Genomic DNA, 21,343 nt, shown 5'->3' on the forward strand with positions numbered 1-21,343 from the left:
GGAATATATTTTAAGAATGCATAATAGAACATTATTAAAGTATTTGATAATTTAATAAGAAAGTAACTTAAAATTGGAATATTCTTTACTAAGAAAAAGTAACATTGCTAAAAAAAAAACTTTACATAAAACAATCAAAAAATATAATTGTGTTTTCTGAATACGTGTTTACTGCAGCAGGCTGTGGCTAGAATGAAATCCTGCTCCAACACAGTATACATATAGCTTAACATAGTCTAAGAAACATTTCATCAGACTTATTTTCTCCTAACTGTATTTTTGTTCAAAGTAATTCAGTATTCAACTAAATGTAACAGCAGTGTAATTGGTACTCAATTAGTTACAGTTTTTTTTTTAATATCTCAAACTACTGACTATTAATTCAAACAAAAAAAGCACAAAATATTCATATAAAAATAAAATCAAAAAGTATAGTAGAATCTTTAGTATTTTAAAAGTAGTTGTTGTCTATTAGTACATGTTCTGCCAGAGTAAATTTAGAAAAAAAAAACTAAGTTTATCTAAAACTAAAAATCTTTTATATCTGAAAACTATCTTACTTTTGATTAACTTTAATGAATAGTCTTTCTTTTTATTAAAATAATTAAGATGAATAAAATGGTAAAAACAAAATCATTTTGTACATATATTATAGTACTATTTAGCTAAGAACACAAATGTAAAAAAAAATAAAAATATAATTTTAAATCATAGCAAATAATTTTTAGATGAATTATTTTTAAAGTTTTGTTATGTAAATAAGCTTAAATATATTATTTGATTATAAATAGATAGCAATAAGTAAGAATTTATTATAAATTTGCATGGATTAAAAAAATGTTTAGTTTAACTTGCTATTTTATAATTAAATGTCTTTTTTTCTGCATAAAATTATATTTATGACACATATTAGTCACTAAAATAAAATTATAAGTTTAGATTCACACATTAAAAATAATGATTTAATTCATCACGGTAGTTAGTCTAAAATAAATAGTTAAATTTAAGCTCTAAACTCTAAATTTTTAGTAGTTAAAGTAACATAATGAGCATAGTTGAAATATGTTTTTATGGATAAGTAAAAATATATTGTTATTATCTATGATTAGCTGTCTCTATGTCAAAAATGTTTCTGGTTAATGACAAACTGTAAAAAATGTAAGGGCATAAACTATGATTCTGATGCTCAACTTTCAAAACTATAAAATTTTTAGTAATATGAAAGTTAATAATATTGTAAATTTAAAAAGTAAATTAAGTGTTGTAAAAAGCCCCAGTAAATTTCAAAAATTCTGAAAATTTTATTACAAGTATTAACAATTTCAAGATATTGATACATTGTACTCTTTTGTTTTGTCTTTAAAGTATACATAACAATTTTTCTTATTTTTTTAAGGGTTTAATTTATTTTAAATCATATATATCAAATGTTATATTACCTTGCCTTTACAACAAAACCATTTAAAAGTTTCCGAATCAAATTTAACAGAGACACATACAAATTAATAATCGATATTCTTGTTAACAATAAGTAAAAGCCTGATATTGCTATTATTTTCTTTATTTCTTGAAAAAAGTGTTCATCTTTCACTACGTATATTTGTTTTAAAAAAACAAAAAAAAAAAAAAAATTTTAACATTTTGATATTTTTCGACCATATCAAAGTATTTTTATCTAAAAAGCTTAAATCATTTTATTTTAAGCTTTTATGTTTCAAATATTTAATAGTATCCAATAGTTAGTTTCACGTTCCTGATTTCATAAAAGTTAAACTAACTTATTTTTCTTTTACATCAAAAACTAATTTTGTATAAGGTTAGAAAACTTTTTTGCTAGCTTTAAACTTTATTTATACAAAAAAATCATTATACAATGTGATACACATGCAAAAATAATTTACGATTGTATGAAGAAAGTTTTAAACTACATACCGGCAGTTTAAAGCAATTAAAAATTAAAAGCGACATTTTAAAGAAAAATTTATAATACATTTTTTATTTAAGTAGCTGATAGTTTAATCTTTATAATAACTTTTATTTTATCTAAAACATAATGAAATAAAGCTTTTATATAAATGTTGGCAACTATAATGCTAAACAAATCATTGTACTTAAGCATCAATAAACAGTAAAATAATGTTTTTTTTTACATTACGAAATTTTTTGTGAAAAACGAATTGTTACACAAGTATTGTTGGTACAATTTAATGATTTTGTCAATACTTTTTCATGGCAACTAAAGGGTACCCGCAGTCTGTTTTTAGTTTTAGTCAGTAATACACTGCGCTTTCAGTTGAAAAAATGCAAGCTAGAGAAAGGTGCTCAAAATTCAAATATTTAGAAACTAAGAAAAAAACAGAAATAAGAAACAAATAGCTATACACAAGAGTTTTAAATATTGTGTTTAGTTTTTACTAATTTTTTATGTTTTATGGTGATGTTTACTATTACTAATATTAAAGTAATATTATGATAAGTCATATGTAAGTGTTCTAAATTATCACTTACATACACAAAATTGTTTCAAATTCGAAATAAGATACAATTAAATAATTTTTTGTATATGTGTCAACCACTAGGTTTTAATTTGCTGGTTGGTAATTACGAAGAATAATGTTTCACCAATATCAATCTGAAATTGTATTATACTCATGTGTTTTCTAAGCATGATTTTAGGCAAAGTAATAAACAAAATTAAACATATTCATCTTAAATCAATAAAACTTAAATGTTTAATTGCTTTTAATTTACAGTATTAAATGATTATTTCAATACAAGAATTTATGTAGACTATCAATATCAAGCTGTATTTATAATACATTTTATGTTTTATAAAATCATAATTTTTGGATAAAAATTTCTCTTTTGTAAAGACATGAATAAAATTATTCAATATATCATAAACTAATGTACTGAAGTATTTAATTGCTTTTATTTTACAATTTATTATAATTAATTATTACAATTAATTTATATCAATTCAATAATTTATACTGATTATGAAACTGTAAAATACAATTGATTGAATATTTTAGTTTATAATATATTAGTCTTGTTCTTTCTATTTGTTTATATAGCTTGTTTAAAACAAAGTTTTGTTTTTAAGCCTAAAACTATGGTTAAATAACACATCAAATAGATTGTATTTTCAGTTTGATATTGGTGCTGACCTGAAGAGCATAACCAAATGTTATATACATTTTTTATTGTTACTAGTTGAAAATCACTTTAATTCTCTGAATAGATTAGAGACTACAAATTTTTTTATTGTATATGTGTCAACCACTAGGTTTCAATTTTCCAGTTCAACTCAGAGAGTTTTAAAGTTGTCATTAGGGCCCCTATGCCATTAGACCGCACATTAATAATAATTTTCACAGAAACTTTTAAAACACTGTTGCAGGTCAGAGTAACTATTTTCAAAGTGTTTTGTTACTGATCAATTTTTTAGGAAATTTTCCAGTATTTACCTAGCCTAGTACTATGTTGCACCAATATTAAACTGAAATTCAGAAATAATCAATATCTTTTTTTACCATTATTTCAAGCTAAAAATTTAAAATTTTAGACTTAAATGTTTAATATTAAAAGGTACTTTGTTTTAAACAAGCTATATAAATACATAGGAAGAATTAAGGTTATGGTTAACTTTAGATGAGCACCAATATCAAGCTGAAGTTATAATACATTTGATGTCTTATTTAGTCACAATTTTAGGCTAAAAATTAATCTTTTAGAAACACATGAATAAAATTAAACTTATAAACTTAAATATTTAATTGCTTTTTTTTTACAATATAAAATAATTATATCAATACATAATTTATATTGATTATGATATTGTAAAATAAAACTGGTCAAATATTTAAGTCTATAATATTTTATTTTAGTTTTCTTTCTATGTAATGTATTTATATAAATTGTTTGAAACAAAGTATCATTATTTTAGCCAAAAATTATGGTTCAATTAGACATTGAATGTATTATATTTTCAATTCTGTATTGGTGCTCACCTAAAGTTAACCATAACCAGAATTAATTATATTGGTTTTAAACTATAATATTAGTAATTACCTAGCATGATGTTGAACTAATATCAAGCTGAAATTATATTTGATTTATTTTCAATCATAATTAAAGTGTATAAAAATTTATATTAATTATTATTTTTAGTTAGATTACCATTACACTACATACCTACCTGTACACATGATAATACAGGCTCAGGGTTCGTGCGCGTCAGGCTAAATCAGTTTTTTTGAAAAAAGTTGAAAAACGTCAGGCTAAGTCAGTTTTTTTATTTAAAAATTTGAGAATTTCAGTTTTTTTCAGTTCAAATGCTTGAAAATTTTTGACTAAATAAAATTGAGAAATCTTTTTAAGATCAAATTGAGATGTGAATTTATTTCTTGTTAAAATTTATTTATTGAAGACAAAATCAGTCAGTATTTGTAAAAATAAATGCTTAAAATCTTTTGTTGAATCTCTAAAAACAATTTAAGAATCTTTATTATTTTGTTTTGAGTAGATTATATTCGTCAGTATTATGAAAATTCATAAACAAAGTACAGTTTAAACATTACAGTTTAGTTCAACAACTTAGCTGTTTATTTAAATTTGTTTACATCAGCTATGTTTTTCAGAGCTTAGTTGGTTGAACTGTTTTAATTTCTAATTTAAAGGCTTTATACCAAATACATTATAACAAATAATAAATTAAAACTCTTAGCAGTTTATTTAAATATTTTACTGTTTGTTTAAAGTTATTAGAGATGTTTACAACACCATAACTTAGCTTTAAGATATAAATACTAAGTTTTGTGGAAGTGCTAATTTTAGGTGCAATTAATTTATCTTTACAAGAACAAAATATAAAAGGTTTTTTAGTTTAAGTGTAAGATTTTAAAATCTGATATGACATCAACAATCACTGTATTTATTTAGAGTTTAGGATTTATAATTATGTATCAATTTAAGTATTAGTCAAAATACTATAAACAACATTTTTTACTTATTTTAATACTCGTGTGAGCGTTTCATTTCAAATTTTAGTAAAACACAACAATGCACGTCGTTTTAATATAAATCTTCTGGTTATAATGTTTTTTCTTAGTGCTTAATTAACTTGAACAATTGTGTTAAGTAATATATACTAAATTTCTGCACTAGTTATGTATTAGATATAACACTTGTGTTAAAACTTATCACTGATTTTGTTATATTAAGGGCATAGGGGGTAAATCACCTTTTTCACAATTTAGTCTTATTTTATTGAGTTGTAACTAAGCTATGAGTTGCTTTTTGCAGATTTTTGAAGCCCAAAATATTTTTGAGATAAAGTTGGAGACTTCAATAGTACTAATCAAGATCCCCCAGTACCTAAAATGACTTCTAAAGGGTATTTTCCTTACTTTGAAAAAATGTCAGGCTAAATTGGTCTCAGTCAGGCTAAATGAAAAAAAATTCGCGCACGAACCCTGTTAAAAATAAGTTATTAAATAAAAGAAAAGATAAAAAAAAACTCTGGTTGTAGTTCAACATGTCAGCACATAAATTAATTTTAAGTAATCATAAACTAGTTAATTTTTAATTGTTCATATTACTGTCCTTCTATTAGAATTAAGAGAAAAGTTTCCTAATTTTTTTTTTATTTGACCCCGTTGGAAGAAAAAAAAACTATGGCCCCTCCAACAAGATTTCTCAAAAAACCACCTTTAAATACGCCTTCTTAAACTTTTTTGCTCTCATCATCAACTCCAGAATATCTAGTGTAAGTTCCAAATTATGGCCTCATGACCCCCTAAATTTCTGGAATCTGGCTTATTTTGTGAAACCCTGATTTATATGATATTATAAAGAAGTTCTGAATAGTTTATAAATTAAATTAGATTGACTATAAACTACTTGTAACAAAAATTAATATAATTATTTATAGACTAATAAGCTATGTGTTAAATAATTTTACATCCCCATCATTTAGATTAAAGTATAAGTAAATTTTCATATAGAGGGAATTAAAGTCAGTAAAAATGTTATTGAGACAAAACTAATCTAGAATACTTTTAACAGAAATTCGAAAATACTTGGGATTTAAAAAAAAATAACAAATTTGCTGGAAAAAGAAATTATGTTAAAGCACAACGTGAATAAAAAATAACCTTAAGTTTATTGCAAATTACATGTTGAGTCCTTCCTGGTTTATTATTAATGATCACTTTTGAAGATTCAGCAGCTAGCATTCAGGATTATTAGTATCGTAATTTTGTTCATTGGCAACAAGCATAACATAATGAATTGGTGTAAAAATAAACGACATAATTTACTTCTAAAGTTTTCTTTTTGAATATTAGTTACTTTAAAGATTTTCTTGTGCTTTATTTCTTAATAACATGAGACAAGTGATACATTAATTTTCTATAGGCCGAGACAAGTTTGTTTTATAAGATCAAAATTTGTGTAACTGGATTTTTTAGATATAGAATTATACCTGCCCAGAAATTCTATTGTTTTCCACCTGTGACACTCTAATATTTAATACAAAAAAGTAATATTGTTTAGGCATCCTTTTTTCTCTCAAATTTAGACTAAATAGCAGCAAATCTGATGATTTATCATATAAATTATTTATTAATGTACAAAATTAACCTTGCTAATATATTCTAAGTAGCATCTTTTTGTTACATAAACCTAAGTTCTGTTCAAAAGGTTTAATACAGTTTATTACACAAATAAATTTACAAGTTAAAAAGAATTCTCTTATGTTATAAAATCAAAAAAGTAGTGAAGCGTGCACAAGAGCAACATGTCAATTGTAGCATTGTGACAAAGCCTATCATATGTAAGGAAAAATGTTGTGAGGTGTTAACGGGGTTGCCACTTTACCTGGAAACCTAGAAAAACCTGGAATTGGACAACTTAGGCAAAAGATAAACCTGAAATTTCAACAATTTTCACATGTTCAGTAGTTTATATGGGACTTGATAAGTAATCACTAGTTACATCATAATTTTAGTGCAGTTTATCTTCAATTTAATTCTCAACAACTTCAGGATTCTGATAAGGCAGTTGAGATCCAACGGTAGGATATCCTTATTAATAATCAAGAAGTGAACCATGGTTATATGCTCAGAGAGAACCAAGTCTCTGAACTATTAACATAAAGAAATACTATCACATCTGATTTCTTCTTTTTTTTGAGACATTCCTTTTAAGTATCTTGAAAGCCCCTATAATGTTAACAGGAAATTGATTGACAGACCAAATTGTAATTGTTATAGGCATCTTAAAATAACCAGCTTCCTGAAAGTTTATTCATTCCCAGAGGTTTGACTGTGCACCAGTATTAGCTACAAAACTTACCCATGACAAATAGTTTTTGCTACATTCAGCAATCTTTACTGATGCACAAGGATGGTTGGTGTTTTCTATCCTTTACCCAATGTTTTCATCTTTAATATGATGGTTAACAAGATGATCTTTTACTAGTGCACAGTGATATTATCTGGGAACCCTGTCGCTTAAAGCAGTTATGGTCATTTTTGTTTTTAAAAACATTAAACTTTCTTGATTATTTCAACTTTAAAAAAAAAAGAGAATATCTGAAATGCACTTTTTTTTTAAATTTTGAGTACCCTTTTCATTGAACAAGTAGAATAATTTGTTACACCACTGGCAAGGGACATGTTGGGACTTACATCCTTTGTTAAAAATTGCTTTTCTGGTTAAAACAAAGAGACTGCTGATATAGCTGCATTAAACCATTTTAAATAACGTAAATTAGATCGAATGATGACAAAAAAATCTTCAGTGCTAAGAGCTTCTTGCCTAATGTCATTGATCTTTAACTCTGCAAGCAACACAAGTTTTTTCTTCCCTGTAGCTTGTCACTGTAGTGAAACTACAGGTTTCTTTTTTGCTGCAAATTTTGGTTGCAAAGATTCTAAAAAATTAAATGTGGTCTTAATTCAGGCTCATAAGTTTTTCTCTTTTAACTTTAATGGAAATTTATAAATGCTACGAAGTCCATCAGTTCAGAAGTCCACTAACCCTTATCATCAGTCTAGGAAAGATGTTGGCAGCTATAAGTTACAATTTTTTTTTAAAGTGCTTGTGGGCAACAGTTGTTTTTAAATAGTTGCAGTAATTAGTAAATAATTAGCAGGGTTGCCACTCGGTCAGGAAAAGTCAGGAAATCAGGAAAAGTCAGGAAAAATTCAAAAAAATTTCAAAAGTCAGGAAAAGTCAGGAAAAAATAGGGGTTTTGAAAAAAAGTCAGAAAAAGTCAGGAAATTTAATAAAATTAAAAAAAAGTCAGATTTTGTCAGTTTAAATTTACAAAATTCCTTGTTTTCCAAAGCCTTTAAATTGTAAAAATTAATTAAAAGTCCTTTAAAGTCAGAAAAAAAATTTCAAAGTTTTCCTAGAAATTTACAAAAGTATTTAATTTTATTTCCAATGTCTTCATCTGGTATAAAATAGTAAAATATCTTTTATAAAACTGCAAAAATTTTCCTTTAACATATTGAACAAGTATCCTATTTGAACAAGCAGATTTTGTAAGCTTTTTAGTATTGATGATCTGTAGCAAGGACACTTCCATAGTGAAACTGTGATATATACACAAAAGTTTATCTAGCATAATTTTAGAATCAAAGTGGTTGTGTTAAAGTAAATAATTGAGTTCTTTATAACTATTTCAGTTAGGTTAGTATTTTATGTAACTTTACCTCTTTATAATTTTTTCAAAGTTGTTTAAATTTATAAATTAAGTTATAAGAGAGGTATATGCCAAGATTAAGTTTTCTTATTGTTTGTATTTTTTGTAGAGTAACTTAAGTCTTAAAGTAAATAAGAGTATATATATTTGTTACAAATTTTATACTAAATGATAAGAGGAAATATTTTTTACAACAGATATATAGTTTAGTTTTAAGGCTTCAACTGTAAAAATTTGTTGTTGCTTTAAGATTTTAGTTGTGAAAGTTAGTTATTAATTCAAGGTTTTAATTGTAAAAGTTCCTTATATGTCATTTGTTTATCTAGATAAATTTATGCTAGGAAATGTTAAAAAATTGTGTCTTTTTTCAGACAAGCTGTGTTTATAAGGTAATAATACAAGCATTTGCTGATAGAGATGTTTATTACAAACAGCAACCATACACAGATGGTTTAAGTGATGTACTGGAAGTTTGATGATAGAATTTAGCAAAAAAACTGTTGTTTTTAACCTGTACTAAAATTAGATTGAAAGCTTTATATAGTTTCAAGTGTTAGATTATGTATTTTAAAATAAGTTTAATCTAAGAGTTTGATTTAGAAAGTCAGGAAAATTTTGGTAAAAAGTCAGGAAAAGTCAGGAAATTTTTCTCAGCTTAATCAGTGGCAACCATGAATTAGTAACTACTAGTGCTATATATTTTTATAATTTATCACACCTTTATTTAAAAGTTTTATTTTTTTCAAAATTTGATAGTACCTAATTTAAGTTTAAAATACTTTTTTTTTTGTTTTTTGTTTATAAAATTTTTATTTTCAATTTTCAAAACTCTATTGCAACATAATTTTCTAAATAATACAAGAAACACTTCCTAAAAGTTTGAGCTAATTATCTTAAAAAATGAAGGAGTAGATAGAATTTAGTGAAATACTCTTTTTTGCCTTTTTAGTTTGCACTCCCATATGAAATCTTTTGTAATCTCTGACTTTGATCGGTTATATTTCAAATTTTTTTTTTGAATTTTAAAACTCTGTTAAAATTAAAAGTAACTTGTAGCTTAGTTAAAACTCAACAAAATAAGATTAAACTGTGAAAAAAGTGGTTTACCCTCTCTATGCCCTTTTTTCTAATTCTACAATTTTGTGTTGTTTACTACAAACTTTACTAGATATTTTTTAAATTATCACAATTATTTCTACACACTAGAAATTAAGTTTTTTTTTTGCAAACAAATAATGTATAAATATAAAAATTGTAGTAACATTTTTATAATTAAATCTGATTTTTTTACTTTAAAAGTATATTCTTAAAAGTCTTAAGGTCTACCAAATTTTTTGTACGTATATTCTTATACCTCAAGCAAACAGAACACTTGAGCTTTAAGGATATTAAAAAAATATTTTAAAAAATGTAAACTTAAGATAACTGCAGGGTTCGTGCGCGTCAGGCTAAATCAGTTTTTTTGAAAAAAGTTGAAAAACGTCAGGCTAAGTCAGTTTTTTTATTTAAAAATTTGAGAATTTCAGTTTTTTTCAGTTCAAATGCTTGAAAATTTTTGACTAAATAAAATTGAGAAATCTTTTTAAGATCAAATTGAGATGTGAATTTATTTCTTGTTAAAATTTATTTATTGAAGACAAAATCAGTCAGTATTTGTAAAAATAAATGCTTAAAATCTTTTGTTGAATCTCTAAAAACAATTTAAGAATCTTTATTATTTTGTTTTGAGTAGATTATATTTGTCAGTATTATGAAAATTCATAAACAAAGTACAGTTTAAACATTACAGTTTAGTTCAACAACTTAGCTGTTTATTTAAATTTGTTTACATCAGCTATGTTTTTCAGAGCTTAGTTGGTTGAACTGTTTTAATTTCTAATTTAAAGGCTTTATACCAAATACATTATAACAAATAATAAATTAAAACTCTTAGCAGTTTATTTAAATATTTTACTGTTTGTTTAAAGTTATTAGAGATGTTTACAACACCATAACTTAGCTTTAAGATATAAGTACTAAGTTTTGTGGGAGTGCAAATTTTAGGTACAATTAATTTATCTTTACAAGAACAAAATATAAAAGGTTTTTTAATTTAAGTGTAAGATTTTAAAATCTGATATGACATCAACAATCACTGTATTTATTTAGAGTTTAGGATTTATAATCAGGGTTCGTGCGCGTCAGGCTAAGTCAGGCTAAATCAGTTTTTTTGAAAAAAGTTGAAAAACGTCAGGCTAAGTCAGTTTTTTTATTTAAAAATTTAAGAATTTCAGTTTTTTTCAGTTCAAATGCTTGAAAATTTTTGACTAAATAAAATTGAGAAATCTTTTTAAGATCAAATTGAGATGTGAATTTATTTCTTGTTAAAATTTATTTATTGAAGACAAAATCAGTCAGTATTTGTAAAAATAAATGCTTAAAATCTTTTGTTGAATCTCTAAAAACAATTTAAGAATCTTTATTATTTTGTTTTGAGTAGATTATATACGTCAGTATTATGAAAATTCATGAACAAAATACAGTTTAAACATTACAGTTTAGTTCAACAACTTAGCTGTTTATTTAAATTTGTTTACATCAGCTATGTTTTTCAGAGCTTAGTTGGTTGAACTGTTTTAATTTCTAATTTAAAGGCTTTATACCAAATACATTATAACAAATAATAAATTAAAACTCTTAGCAGTTTATTTAAATATTTTACTGTTTGTTTAAAGTTATTAGAGATGTTTACAACACCATAACTTAGCTTTAAGATATAAGTACTAAGTTTTGTGGGAGTGCAAATTTTAGGTGCAATTAATTTATCTTTACAAGAACAAAATATAAAAGGTTTTTTAATTTAAGTGTAAGATTTTAAAATCTGATATGACATCAACAATCACTGTATTTATTTAGAGTTTAGGATTTATAATTATGTATCAATTTAAGTATTAGTCAAAATACTATAAACAACATTTTTTACTTATTTTAATACTCGTGTGAGCGTTTCATTTCAAATTTTAGTAAAACACAACAATGCACGTCGTTTTAATATAAATCTTCTGGTTATAATGTTTTTTCTTAGTGCTTAATTAACTTGAACAATTGTGTTAAGTAATATATACTAAATTTCTGCACTAGTTATGTATTAGATATAACACTTGTGTTAAAACTTATCACTGATTTTGTTATATTAAGGGCATAGGGGGTAAATCACCTTTTTCACAATTTAGTCTTATTTTATTGAGTTGTAACTAAGCTATGAGTTGCTTTTTGCAGATTTTTGAAGCCCAAAATATTTTTGAGATAAAGTTGGAGACTTCAATAGTACTAATCAAGATCCCCCAGTACCTAAAATGACTTCTAAAGGGTATTTTCCTTACTTTGAAAAAATGTCAGGCTAAATTGGTCTCAGTCAGGCTAAATGAAAAAAAATTCGCGCACGAACCTTGTATAATTATGTATTAATTTAAGTATTAGTCAAAATACTATAAACAACATTTTTTACTTATTTTAATACTTGTGTGAGCGTTTCATTTCAAATTTTAGTAAAACACGACAATGCATGTGTTTTAATATAAATCTTCTGGTTATAATGTTTTTTCTTAGTGCTTAATTAACTTGAACAATTGTGTTAAGTAATATATACTAAATTTCTGCACTAGTTATGTATTAGATATAACACTTGTGTTAAAACTTATCACTGATTTTGTTATATTAAGGGCATAGGGGGTAAATCACCTTTTTCACAATTTAGTCTTATTTTATTGAGTTGTAACTAAGCTATGAGTTGCTTTTTGCAGATTTTTGAAGCCCAAAATATTTTTGAGATAAAGTTGGAGACTTCAATAGTACTAATCAAGACCCCCCAGTACCTAAAATGACTTCTAAAGGGTATTTTCCTTACTTTGAAAAAATGTCAGGCTAAATTGGTCTCAGTCAGGCTAAATGAAAAAAAATTCGCGCACGAACCCTGTATAATTATGTATCAATTTAAGTATTAGTCAAAATACTATAAACAACATTTTTTACTTATTTTAATACTTGTGTGAGCGTTTCATTTCAAATTTTAGTAAAACACGACAATGCATGTCGTTTTAATATAAATCTTCTGGTTATAATGTTTTTTCTTAGTGCTTAATTAACTTGAACAATTGTGTTAAGTAATATATACTAAATTTCTGCACTAGTTATGTATTAGATATAACACTTGTGTTAAAACTTATCACTGATTTTGTTATATTAAGGGCATAGGGGGTAAATCACCTTTTTCACAATTTAGTCTTATTTTATTGAGTTGTAACTAAGCTATGAGTTGCTTTTTGCAGATTTTTGAAGCCCAAAATATTTTTGAGATAAAGTTGGAGACTTCAATAGTACTAATCAAGACCCCCCAGTACCTAAAATGACTTCTAAAGGGTATTTTCCTTACTTTGAAAAAATGTCAGGCTAAATTGGTCTCAGTCAGGCTAAATGAAAAAAAATTCGCGCACGAACCCTGTATAATTATGTATCAATTTAAGTATTAGTCAAAATACTATAAACAACATTTTTTACTTATTTTAATACTTGTGTGAGCGTTTCATTTCAAATTTTAGTAAAACACGACAATGCATGTCGTTTTAATATAAATCTTCTGGTTATAATGTTTTTTCTTAGTGCTTAATTAACTTGAACAATTGTGTTAAGTAATATATACTAAATTTCTGCACTAGTTATGTATTAGATATAACACTTGTGTTAAAACTTATCACTGATTTTGTTATATTAAGGGCATAGGGGGTAAATCACCTTTTTCACAATTTAGTCTTATTTTATTGAGTTGTAACTAAGCTATGAGTTGCTTTTTGCAGATTTTTGAAGCCCAAAATATTTTTGAGATAAAGTTGGAGACTTCAATAGTACTAATCAAGACCCCCCAGTACCTAAAATGACTTCTAAAGGGTATTTTCCTTACTTTGAAAAAATGTCAGGTTAAATTGGTCTCAGTCAGGCTAAATAATAAAAAATTCGCGCACGAACCCTGCAGGCTGCATTGTGTTCATAACTTATTTTTTGTGTAAAATATTTTTGAATACAAGCACTCTGTTTTGTCACATCTTCACATGTGGGAAGTAAACTATTAATTTAGCGTAATAAAAACAATTTTGTTACATTTAATATAAAATATTGGTAATATTTCCTGAATTATTAAAGATTTTGACCAATATCAAGCTGAAATTAGCCTTCTCCCCACCCCTATCTTAACGCTTTTTCATTATCAAAACTTTTTCAAAGGAGAATTTCTAGTTACATTATATATTTTAATATTGGTATTCAATTTTTCAAATTTATATTCAAATTATTTATAAACCAATCATAAATTTAAAATTAAAGTTCACATATTAGTATAATATATTTTTTATTACATTAACATGTAAAAAAATATACAATTTAAAGTTCTTATATTAAAAATTAAATTGCCCGTATTTTTTACAACATATTTAAATTCTGTCACTTTAAATAGAACGAAAGTTAAGTTTTTTTATCTAATTAATTATACTACAATGTTGCAATTTAAACAAAATATACTAATAACATAATAATTATATACAAAATAAATATACAATTTTATATAACTAATAAATATTTAATTGCAAATGTTTTATATTCGTATTGCTATTATCATATTGCAATAAAACTAAATATTGCACTTTAAGTTAATACAAAACGAACAATATAATATTATTATACAACGCATATTAAACATACATTTTAAATTTGATCAGCAAATAATAAAAATTAGTTTACGTCAAATTGTTATTTTGAAAACATTTTTTAATATCAATAGTGACATAATATAATAAATATAAATTTTATTCAATTTTTTTAACTTTGTTGACTAGATATTTTAGCATATGTTTTATGATATGTTGCAATTAAAAAAAATTTATATAGGGTTGCCACTTTACCTGGAAAAACCTAGAATTCGACAATTTAGGCAAAAATAATTTGGAAAAACCTGGAATTTTTATCAAAAAACCTGGAATTTTTAATAATTTCAGTAGCAAAATTTCGGTTTGACACGAAAAATCTATCATATAAATATTATTTTTTGTCATAATCAAAAAAAAAATTTATTAAAAAACACATTTAAAGTAACTTAACAATATCTTTGCACTATTTAACACAGTTTCTTATATAGAAATTGACTTAAAACTAAAAATAGACTCAACAATGTGTATTTTTAAAAACCTGGAAGAAATTTGGAAAATCTGGATTTTTTTTTTCAAACGAGTGGCAACCCTGTTTATATAAAGCAGTTTAAATGAGTATATATTATTAAATATACAAAAAATATAAGTTAGTTTATATTTATCATCCTTTTGTGAACAACTTCTAAAATCAATAATGCCTTATTTTAATTAACAATTATAAATTCGGTTTAAAACATGAAAAATATAAATTAAAATCGCGTTATACAAAAATTGTAAAATTTTAATAATTAAAAAAAAAAGTCAATTAGATATACTTTAAAAATACTCTTCAATTTGTATATTTCTTTTACATATATTAGTATTGTATTATAATTAAATTAAATTTAAAGTGAAATATTTTAATTTAATCTAATATAATAAGGAATTAAGCAGCTAATGTTTTAATATATTTCTTTAAAACTATAAATTCAATTCCAAATATATAAAAATGGTAAAGTTTTAATAATTAAAAAAAAAGGTAAATTAAATATATTTTAAAGATGCTTTAATTTGTATATTTCCTTTATATATATAAATATTATATTATAAGCAAATTAAATTTAAACTGTATAATATAAATTGCAATATTTTAATTTAATTTTACGTTTTAATGTTGCATGCTGCTAAAGTTTTAATAAAATAAATTAAACTGAGATATTTAATTTTCTTTATATTATATTTATTAAAATGCAATGTTTTTAAAACTATTAATGCAATTAAATGTTTAATATATCAATTTATTTTTTTAAATTTATTTTGCATATCTTTATAATATATAATAATTACAGTTATTTAATAATTTTTATATATTTTATGTACTATAATAATTTCATAATTTATATATAATTTATTATTAATTATATATTATTACATAATTTATAATAATAATCACTATAATAATTAAAGTTATATAATAATTAATATATATTACAAAAGATATCCGTAGTGCAAGGCTCAATAATCGAAAGTAAATATCGTATAACACGTCTTAGGAACAAAAATTTTGTGCGTTTTTTTTTGTCCCTTGATAAACTACATTATTAAATTTTCATCTTTAACTTAGGCCCTGGTAAAGATACAATTTGAATATAAGTTTGTAAACATGGATATAAATATCAAAATTATGTAAACAATATAAAAAGGGAATTTTACCTAACCTGAAACCCACTGCGCTTCTACTTTACTTTCCTATCTAGATATAGAATCAACGAACAGTTTTTTTACTATTAATTTTTTTATTCCTATAAAAGTTAAGCATTTTGTTCTGAAACAGAATGTTTCATTTAAAAAGTATTAAGTACTTCCTATTAAAAGTAAACTTTATTCTTCTGCTGTTAACTATGTGTTGCTTCTTTAGCTGAAATTAAATATTAAAACTACATTTTTAGCAACTAGAAAGGTACTTAAACAGGTATTTAAAGAAATATACCAAGTAATATACCAATAAATAATATTAATAATAAAACAAAAAAAAGTTGTTAAAAGTATTGGTTCATTGTAACCTTTTTCTAACAATATTTAAAGAATTAATCTTGTATAAAATAGTAAAAAAACACTTTGATATATGATAAACAAGAAAATAATTAGTGTTTTAAAAGGTTTTGTATACCAATTTATTAATTTTGTTATTATAGAAAAAAAATTAACATTATTTTTCAACTTTTCCACTAAGTTCTCTAAAGCTGAATTAAATGTCAAAGTTTTGGTTTACACATTTTTATGCTTTTAAATTAATTCATGTTCAATATACAGTCTTTTGAGTTTTTAGCTTAGTCATTTTGTACGTGATGAGATTTTCAGTAACCTTCAAGTTAAGCTCCAGCAGTATATACTTTTGTATAACCGGATTAGCTGGAACAGTATTACTATTGAAAAAAAAGTACAACTTTGTCCTAAACGAAAGAATCGTTGAAAGTAAAGAGCTGCCATCTTATACTGAATTAATTTTGAACTCTCAGACTAAAAATAATGCACATGATAAAAATATAAATAAAAGGATACAGTTTGTTGCAAAGGTTAAGAGAAATGATAGTTTGTTTGATCTTACTGAAGACTTTAATTTGAAAAATTTAGTACTGCTAGGTAAATTTAGTTGTGGAGGGCAGGGAACTATCAGGAAAGCGTTGTATAAAAATAAAAAGATTTTGTTGAAATATGCACTAAAAAAACGCTTTGAGAAAGGTATAAAACACGAGCATACATATTTAAAGAAATTACAAAACAATTATGAATACGTACCAAGAGTTGGTCATTTGATTGAAGTTGATGGAAAAAAATGCTTTATGATTGAACAACTTGGAGTAAATCTGAATTCTTTTAAATTGAACTTTGAAAACAAATTACTGCCCCTTGAAGCCACTATTAAAATAGGAATAAAATTGATCGAAATTTTAGAATTTATACATTCAAAAAATATTGTACACAACGATCTTAAGCCAGAAAATATTCTAATTACTAAATATACCTGTGACAGCTATAAGATAAATTTGATAGATTTTGGATCTTGTTTTGATGTAAAGCAATTAAACTACAATAAAAGATGGATTTCTTTGCCGTTTTGTTCACTCAATGTCAACAAAAATCAAAAAAGGGGAAAAAAAGATGATTTGGAATCTTTGATCTATGTCCTACTGTACCTACATTATGGTAATTTACCATGGATAACTTACAATGAGAAAGCAGTTCTGTTAAAAACATCATTTGAAACTAGAAAAGATAAGGTACTGAGTCTGAAAGCTGAATTTATTGAAAATTGGTCATATGAATATGAGTTAAAAGAAATGTTGCTTTCTGTCAGAAAACTTAGATATATTGAGAATCCAGACTATCATAGACTGAAATACTTATTGAGTGGCTTGTATGAGAGAAAAGGTTTTGTATTATGTGATAAATTAAACTTTTGAAAAACAATATTCTGAAATATCGTATGTATAAAGTAACACTTGCAATGAACCAAGTGTTGTAATTTACTTAAGGAAAGTTTTATAAACTCTTACTTTTAAACATATATAGACCTGAACTTATTGTTTAAGATGGTAAAATAACCTCTAATATTTCAGTTTTAACTTTCTTTTGTTACAATACCCGATATTGACAGTTTTGTTAGAAGTTAAACCTAGTGTTTTACTATTTATTTATCAGATTGGTATCCAGATTCTGTTACTAACTGACGATCTGTTGTTTTGAGTGAAATATTGTTTTAAGTATAAAATATACAACTATTGAAAGTTGTACATAAACTTTTTTTTTACAGCAAGGTAAACATTTTTTAGACTGACTAATGTACTTATTTAAACCTTAATTTATGTCTTTCTTAAATGGTTTATTAATATATTTTGGCAATATTTGAATTAATTTTCATTTGTTTAACAAAAATGACTTAATCTTGTCGAGGTTTACCTTCTATTTTGTATGAAAATAGTTATTGCAATCAGGATGAATTTGATATTGCTGTTTGTGGAGGTAAAAGTAAAAATTGTTTTCAAATGACCTTATCAAATTAAAAGGTGCTGATTTCAAGACTTCTGCTAGACTGACTACAATGTTGACATCAAGAAAATTAAATAAAAATAAATTTTTCTGTAACCTTTTCCTAAACTAAACTGATTAGAAAAGCAACATTATAAATATTTTATATAAAAAACAATTAGCTACATAAATTTATGATTTCAATTTTATTCATATACAAATGTCTCAATTTAAAATTATGCAATTAATTTAACACAAAATTTTTTAAATCATAAAAATATGTTTGTTTTCATTAGTTTAAAAAATTAAAATTATCACAAATATTTGTAAGTTATTTAATTTTATTGTAACAAACTTTGCAATTAAAATTTTTGAAAAGCAAACAATAATAAAAAAATGATCGTTGAAAAAATACAATGATGTTTGTGTTTTATAAATTTGTTTTACTGTTAATGTTTATTAACATATGACAAGATAACTAGATTTATTTATCCGTGTTAGTTTATTATTGAAATTTGTTCTTTTTTGATATTTTATTAGTATTTTGCATAAGTAAATTCTATTATGTTGTATCAAATTTACAACTGTTTCTATTTACAATAACATATTAAACATAAAAATTACTGCAGGAAAATGTTTATGTTGTTATGTTTAATAAATATAGTTTTTATTTTCAAACTAATGATTTACTTGAAACCTTAAATTGTAGGCTTGGATTTTTTTTTATAATAAATTAAACTTATTCATACAAACGTTTTTTTTTTAGTATTTTTGTTGTTAGTATAAACAAGGAAACGTCAGTTTGATTTATTTAATTAAGTTTTTGTCAATTTAAGAAAATGCATGTTTATGTATTTCCTTGAAACAACTGCAAATTCTAATTAAGTTAGTATAAGTTTTAAGTACCTTACTTTAATTATCGTTACTACTGAAACAAAGTTTATTATTATATTAAACTATGTGTTTTGTTTTGCATATTATTTTATTAGACTAACTTATTTAATTACTAACAGAACTTACCGGAAACAAAAGATGGTTAGTGATTTTAAAGTTTGTTTATGTTAGATGTTAATTTGTTGTTTTATTCATAAACAACTTTTATTATATTACTATTAACTAACTTATAACTTACTGGGTAAAATTTATATACTTCTTTTTGAAAAAAGTAACAAAGCTTTTAATATTTTTATTATATATAACGGTTTCAGTGCACCCATTATAAACACAATTAAGCTATGGTTATAAAAATTTATTTTATTAACGAGTGCTTATTTGAGTAGTTATTCATTAAATGTTTTCTGTCAGCAATAGTTTGACTCAAACCTAAAATATTATTCATGAATTTTTTTCACCACTTAAGTTTTAAAAATATTTTAGAACAAAAAAAAAATCTTTTACTATAACAAAAAACAATCACCATAGAAACGGAAAACCTCGACAACTTCCCGTCGACGCCCTCGACCCCGCCGTTTTCAATAATCCCGCCCCAACACGAAGACATCGACAGCATGGACAGCTCGACCCCGCCGGAATTCGTGGAAAAACCGGCAAATTTGACGGCCTCCCTGCTCAAGTTGATCGGAGATGAGGGCAAGGCAACAGGAAATACAGGTGAAGTTGAAAAAAAAATGTTTTTTAAAAAGGTAGCTTCTTAAGCTAAGTTTTGGTTTTTTTTTGAAACTTGAGAAGTGAAAAATTAAAATTGAACACTTGATAAACTTTATTGAAAATTAAGAAACACAGGTGAAGTTGTAAGAATAAAATTAACAAAAAATATTGTTTGTTGCTTGATAAACTTTGTTGAGCAAAAAAGTGGCTTCCAATTAATGCAGTGGGCTCATGGCGAAATGAAGACGTTTTAATTGATTTTGTTTTTCAATATTTGATAAAAACAGACTCTATTAAAGCATTTGAAATTATTTTGTTTTAAGTTTGTTCATGCGACTATTTGTCAATAGCAAAGTTTTTTTTTCGTCTGGTAGGCACCCGCCAATGGCAATAAAAGCCTTAAAAAAACTTTCATTAAAAAGCTCAGAATTTCACGTCACTTTTGTACAGATATTTTTTAGATGAAAATCTGAAAGCCTAGATTACGGGTATAAGAATCGGGAATCTAAGGTTGATGATTACGGATACTGGGTTTAAGAAAAGGTCTATGTGAAATAAAATTAGGTGTTATGTCAATAAACATAAATACTTTAGTTTGAGGAATTTAAATTCAACTTAACCAGCTGAAAGGTTTCCATCTTTGAGATTTGATAAATAGGGTCAAACTTTCTTTTTGATCACGCAACAATCATATTTATAATAAATATAGTAGTAAAAATGTATTTTAAGTATAGAGGGTTGATATTTTAAACGTTGCTGCTTGAATTCTGTGGGTATTGTGTTGAGAATCAAAAATTTAAAAAATCATCAGCTTAATCGTGCAAACTATAACAACTGCCAGTTTTAAAAAGCAACCTTGACAGCAAACAAATAGTTGACCAGTGAAAAAATTTGCAGACCCTGACACGCCGATGAACACCCCCGTGGAAGGGGAATTCCGGGAAGAAGAACCGGTCGACCTCACCCCCATCCAGCAAATCGACCAATCGGACGCCGCGAAGGAAACACCGACAGCCAATCAGGACGGAGGGTTCATGCGGTACTTCCCCCACATATCGGTGGGCGTCGCCGCGGCGGCTGCTCTTGTCGGAATTTACGCGCTGAGAAAATAATTTGATTAATATTATATATATATAATTAATATAGAAAATAATTCTGCTGTGAAATTTCTCCAGTGCTTTTCTGTCTCCTTTCTGCGAACCGGTGCTGTTTCGCTTCTTTACAAATAATAACAGTTTTTATTAATTAACTTACAATAAACTTATTAATAAATTATTTCTGTGTTATTACTTTAATTTTACTTTTTGTTTAAAAGTTGTGTTTATAAGATTTTTTG

At 25.0% G+C, this 21,343-nt stretch overlaps 1 protein-coding gene across 1 annotated transcript in view; it reads left to right on the forward strand.

Moving 5' to 3' along the window:
* LOC145844158 (uncharacterized) overlaps nucleotides 1-21,143 on the forward strand; it is a 38,404-nt gene extending 17,261 nt beyond the window's left edge. Inside the window, exons 7-8 of the mRNA XM_082951524.1 lie at nucleotides 19,822-20,010; nucleotides 20,905-21,143. Of these exons, the coding sequence (XP_082807650.1) occupies nucleotides 19,822-20,010; nucleotides 20,905-21,119 (404 nt within the window). The 3' untranslated portion in view covers nucleotides 21,120-21,143. The remainder of the gene's footprint in view (nucleotides 1-19,821; nucleotides 20,011-20,904) is intronic.
* Nucleotides 21,144-21,343: the final 200 nt, after the last annotated feature.

Source organism: Thalia democratica, chromosome 9 (assembly GCF_965202585.1).
Source record: "Thalia democratica chromosome 9, ktThaDemo2.hap1.1, whole genome shotgun sequence".
Taxonomy (NCBI): Eukaryota; Metazoa; Chordata; class Thaliacea; order Salpida; family Salpidae; genus Thalia; species Thalia democratica.